Below are 5,243 nucleotides of genomic sequence, written 5' to 3'. Positions count from 1 at the left end.
TAAGTGAAACGTGATTTCCCAAGAACATTAAGATGATTGAAAAGCACTAATGATTTACAATTCAACAATTACGGCAATGTGTGTGTATTATTAAGATTAAAACCAAAATGAGATAAAATAATAGATAAAATAATAGATATATTTTCAAAACTTTATTAAAAATAATATTAATTTTGTTTTTTTTTAAAAAAACAAAATTTTAAATTAATTTTTTGTTTTTATTTTTATCCTGCGTAAACATTTTTCAGCGATCTCGTGAGTGACCCGGTTTGAACTTGACGCTGATTGCGTAACAAAGTATTACACGCGAGACCTAATTTAAACGCGTTCTATTGACTGCAATTGCCGTGCGTCTCTGCTGGAAATAATTAATAATTATAGCGCAGTCGTCCTCGACGCGGTACTTGATTATTTGTCTGCGGCAACTCGCGATCGCTCTTTTGCGGTATCAAGGCTATACGATATTTTCGTCAGCAATGATTTCAGGAAAACATAGTTTATTATTATAGTGTTCTTATACAACCTTGTTAACACTCGTCATTAACATTTTCGTGAAATTTAATTAAATCTCATTTAAAATGTAAAATTACATTGAATAACTCAAAAACTAGAATGTAAGGAGAAGTAGGAGTCAGCGCGGTGCGCAAGTATAACAATGGAGATGTTTATAAATCCATTTTTAATATAAAGTATAAAAAGTTAATATGAAATTCGTACGTGTTTCGACTTACTTCAAGTTATTTTCAACGGAATTCAACGGAAAAAAATATAATTCAATTCAGTATATGACTTGAAGTAAGTCGAACGTATACGAACTTTATTATTATTAACTTTTTATATTTTATATTAAAAATTGTTATACTTGTGCCGAGTACCGTGCTGATTCCTACTTCCTCTTACATTCTAATTTCTAAGTTGTTTAATATTAAGGAATCTTACAATATTAATTGTTATTTTTACATTAAATACATTGTCATGTTCTGTCGTAAAGTTAATTTCATAAAATCTGCTTACATTTTAATATTTCAGGTATTAACACGATATTTCAATCAAGTTTTCTTTCGTTTTACATTGTGAATTTAAAAAAGGAATATCTAAACGCGGCAATATAAGAAATCTTTATATCTATATGTAATATTAATAAGAGTATATTTAAGTATTAACATTAAAGATTTATGCAGAAACTTTTATCAAATTGATGCCTCATATAATCTAAATGAAAATTTTTATTAAAAAAGAGCTGAATATTTATTTAAAACAATTGGAACGCTTCGTGATTCGTGAAATAGTTGTGGTGTAACTCTTCGTAGTATGGAAATCAGGAGGGTGCTATGAAATCCTCACCAACTTGGGATGCCGCTTTATACACGTTCTCCTCTTGCGACTCTCTTTAATTAGCCTGCAAAGCTGGAATTAAGCCCACAACTTGTGGATTGAGTTGATCAAAGTATTGCCCTTCGGGTAATCTCCTGATAGCTCACTAGTAATCTTCGCTTGTGCAATTATGTCTTGTTATTATCTTGATTTTTTCCTTAATGGATAATAGGAAGAATAATATTTTCTTTTTTTATCTTTTCCCTTTTTCTAGTGTACAATATTGCAAGTTTAAACCAATGTGAAGCAAAATTTCACGAGACAAATTTTCACATATAAATATAAGGGGCTCCGCACAATAAAAGGAACAGAGAATAAGAATTTCAACCTATCAGAAATCATGTTTGTGAAATACACAGTTTCTGATAGGTTGAAATTTTTATTCTCTCCTTTCCTTTTATATTCTCTGTTTCTTCTGTTTTATTGTGTGGAGCCCCTAAGCGTTTCCGAACGAAATCGAAATCGAAATCAAAAACGTTGAAACACGAGGCGAATTTACATATAGGTTTTCGTGTGACAGGCCCGAAATCTTCTGATTTCTTCGCGCGAAACGCGGTGGAGAATGTTAGACCCTGTACCCTCATCAAGAGTATCCTCGGCAATTCTCGCGATTGTTTCCGTCGCGGTTGCATTCCTGGCGATCCGGAGCGGCGCGGTCCCTCTGAGGTCAGCTCAGCAGTGCAGTGGTGGCGGCGCGGCGGCTGATCTGCGCTTTGCACACCACGCCTCACCACGCTCGTCCTTCCCGCGAAGAAGAATATATGCGGAGAATATCGATGCCCATATAAATCCCGCTCAGGCAACAGGCAGGGTATTTTGCTATTCTAAGTCGCGCTTACAATTAGCAACAAGTGTACGTGCAAGTATACACATACTTGCAGATCCAGATGCAGGTCTATGTGAAGATCGAATAGGGGCGGGGAAGAAGGGATTGCTATGGTCGTTACGGTTGATGGACGATCAGGGTGGTTGTATAATCGTTCGAGCATATCCCTTGCTTATGGGTAAAGTCAGCAAGACTCGGTGCGCAACTCGAATAATTAATAGCGATTCGTGGAAGAGAAATCAGATTTATTCACAGGTACACTTTGAAAAGTATGCGTTATTTAACCGCGTTCCGCGAAGGGCGGATAATCGCAATTAGCGTGTCGTTCTTGCAAATTTGCGCCGGTGTACCTGCTGCGTAGGAATTTAATCCCGCGTGCTGCGTATCTAGTTTTCACATTTTAATCCGCTACTATGTACCGTAAGAAGCACCACCCCGTGCACGCTCTTGGTAACGTCCTAAGAGCCGGTTTCGCCGAAGGCGATTAACTTCAACCTTGGTTTCAGTTGATTCTTCGGTTCTCTTTCTGGATTTATACCTAGAAAGAGCCAATCTTCTGTATTTTCACAGCAACATAAATGTGTTTAAATGTGTCGTCCGACTCTCACCTCCTATTGACATTAAGCGCGCTCTTACATATATATTAAGTAAATAAAGCTTAGAATTACAAATATTTAATAGTAAATTTGCGGTGAAGAGAGATGGTCAAAGACTCGCTTGAGAGACTCACAATCGTAAAATTAAATGAAGGTAGTAAAAATGTGGTTGCGAATGCGTAAAAATAATTTCTTCTCTGACAATATTGATATACGTGATATGACGAGAGCAAAGCAAAAGAAAAGGCTTAGTAATTGAACATCCTCGAAATTGAATTTAAAATAAGAAAATTATATACGATGTGCGCGGTAATTGGGAACACAAAAGCGCATCGAAGAGATGACCGAACATTATATATTATACGAATCGCCGTTCCGGAGCTAGATTTTTAAAATACATACTCTGAAAGAAAATTTACAATGTTGTTACCATTGTCGATTTAATACGCGAAATCCGACAACGCGATACTCGCTAAAACTCGACAGAACGATCTCTCTCGTCTCGCAAATGAGAGCAACTATTTATCACATTCCGTGAGAGATCATAATTAAAGAGAGGTATCTGGAAAAAGAAAAAAAATATCCATAGTAAGCATCGTGTTTATCACGTGTACAAGTAATGCACCAATAATGCTCTCGGTTATCTCGCTCGCTTCTCTATGAACGTTTACCTCGTAGGTGCTATAAATAACATGTAACCGTGTATAGACACCGAAATGCATTATGCCCTCTCTCGAGTCTCGACTCGGCCGACCATCATTTTTCCCCGACGTGACGCTGAAACCTCTGGCTATATTAAAATTACATTTCAGTTACGCTACCGTGTAATATATGTGCACATGCGCGCGCGTAAAAGCGGTGGTGCGTTCTATCCCTTTGCTTGGAATAGAATCTTGCACGAGGCGATGATGATTAACCGTAAGGTCGATCGGTTATACCGCGGCCGTGCCGGTGTCTACGTCGAATCACGCGAAAGTGGCCGAGGCGCGGTCGTCGATTGCCGATTATAGGCATCCTCCGTTCTTGAGGAGACTGGAGACGACTCTCCAACCTCCCGTTCTCTCTTTTCCTTCTCGTTTCTTCGAATTCACGCGAGCGCGGAAGAGAGAAAGGAAGAGAGTATACTCGCCACATATGGCGTGCATGGGTGCGTCAACATCGGTATAATGTTGATCTTTCCTCTTCTCATCCTTTCCTCTGGGAGCATTTTTCCAGTCACGAATGAGTACATCGGAGCACTTGCGACCTTCCACTCGCATACCTGAGCAAATGCGCGCTTGCGTTCGTTGACGTGGTCGACTGCGAGATGAACGATAAATTAGGGTCGACCGCATCGTGACCGCTGAATTGTCAATTATCAATTAAGATGACTTGTGAACGCCGTGGCGCTGTGCACCGATTCAACGATCACGCTGAAAACTCGTTTTTTACATAATGTATGTGTTAATCGTAGATTTGGCCCTCTCACTATGTATGTCTGGCTAGCAGCACGTAAAACTATTTTAAAGATAAATATTCAATTTATTTAGAAACTTTAATATCTATGCACTTTTTGTCAGCTTTTTGTTTAAATTTTGTAAATAAAGAAGAATTTTAAGATTGTAGAAAAGATAATAATAAAGATAATAATAAAAAAAACATCTTATGTTTTTGCAAAGCAATGATAACGTCAAAATGACGTCAAATGAATAATTCTGATTGAAAATTAACTTTTAAATAATCACGTTATAGTCATTTTGACGGTATTTCGAAGTCATCGTAATTTTTTGTTCTGCTTGAGATTCTTTTGTAGTAGCTAGAAAAAATTCTCCCGTTGGCGTATCTACGCGTTTAACTTTAACGTACATTCTCGCAACGTGGTAACGCAAGTTTCGTTTCGCGATCAGATCGGGGCGGACCGTGTTCGCGAGAAAAGTCACGATGAAAGAAAGAAGAGGGGGAGTGGCGTGTATAAGCCACCGGGATACATTTTCCCTCGGCGGCGACTAGCGAGCATCTCTTTCTTTCTTTCTTACTTCTCTCTCCTTCGCACTTTCCGTGATGCTCGTCCTTCTCGCACCCGGTTACGTCTCGGTTGCTACACCGCCTTGGTCTTTCCACCTTGTGCTTCGCCGCCCATCAGAACTCTCAGAAACGGAGTCTTCTTCGACCTCTCGCGGCCGCCAAGTTTGCAGGCGCCATTACTCGCTCTCTTCCCCTACCGTTGTCCTCCACTGCCGCTCTTCCACAACGTTTCCCCTGCACCATCCCTATTCCCTCTTTCCGCGTACTTCACCTCTTCTACTTCTACTACTACTACTATTATTACTACTACTACTATTACTACTACTACTACTACTACTACTACTACTACTACTACTACTACTACTACTTATACTACTACTTACTCTACTTACTTCTTCTTCTTCTTCTTCTTCTTCTTCTTCCTTTTCCTTTTCCTTCTTTCC

General features: G+C 38.8%; 1 protein-coding gene across 1 annotated transcript in view; it reads left to right on the top strand.

Moving 5' to 3' along the window:
* The first annotated feature begins 1,936 nt into the window (after positions 1-1,936).
* The window catches only part of LOC105623383, a 105,092-nt gene continuing 101,785 nt past the window's right edge, over positions 1,937-5,243 (top strand). Inside the window, exon 1 of the mRNA XM_012204777.1 lies at positions 1,937-2,378. Within this exon, the coding sequence (XP_012060167.1) occupies positions 1,937-2,378 (442 nt within the window). The remainder of the gene's footprint in view (positions 2,379-5,243) is intronic.

The sequence above is a fragment of the Atta cephalotes genome (assembly GCF_000143395.1).
Source record: "Atta cephalotes unplaced genomic scaffold scaffold00056, whole genome shotgun sequence".
Taxonomy (NCBI): domain Eukaryota; kingdom Metazoa; phylum Arthropoda; class Insecta; order Hymenoptera; family Formicidae; genus Atta; species Atta cephalotes.
The sequence above is the reverse complement of the archived record's forward strand: the minus strand, read 5'-3'. Positions and strand labels throughout refer to the sequence as shown.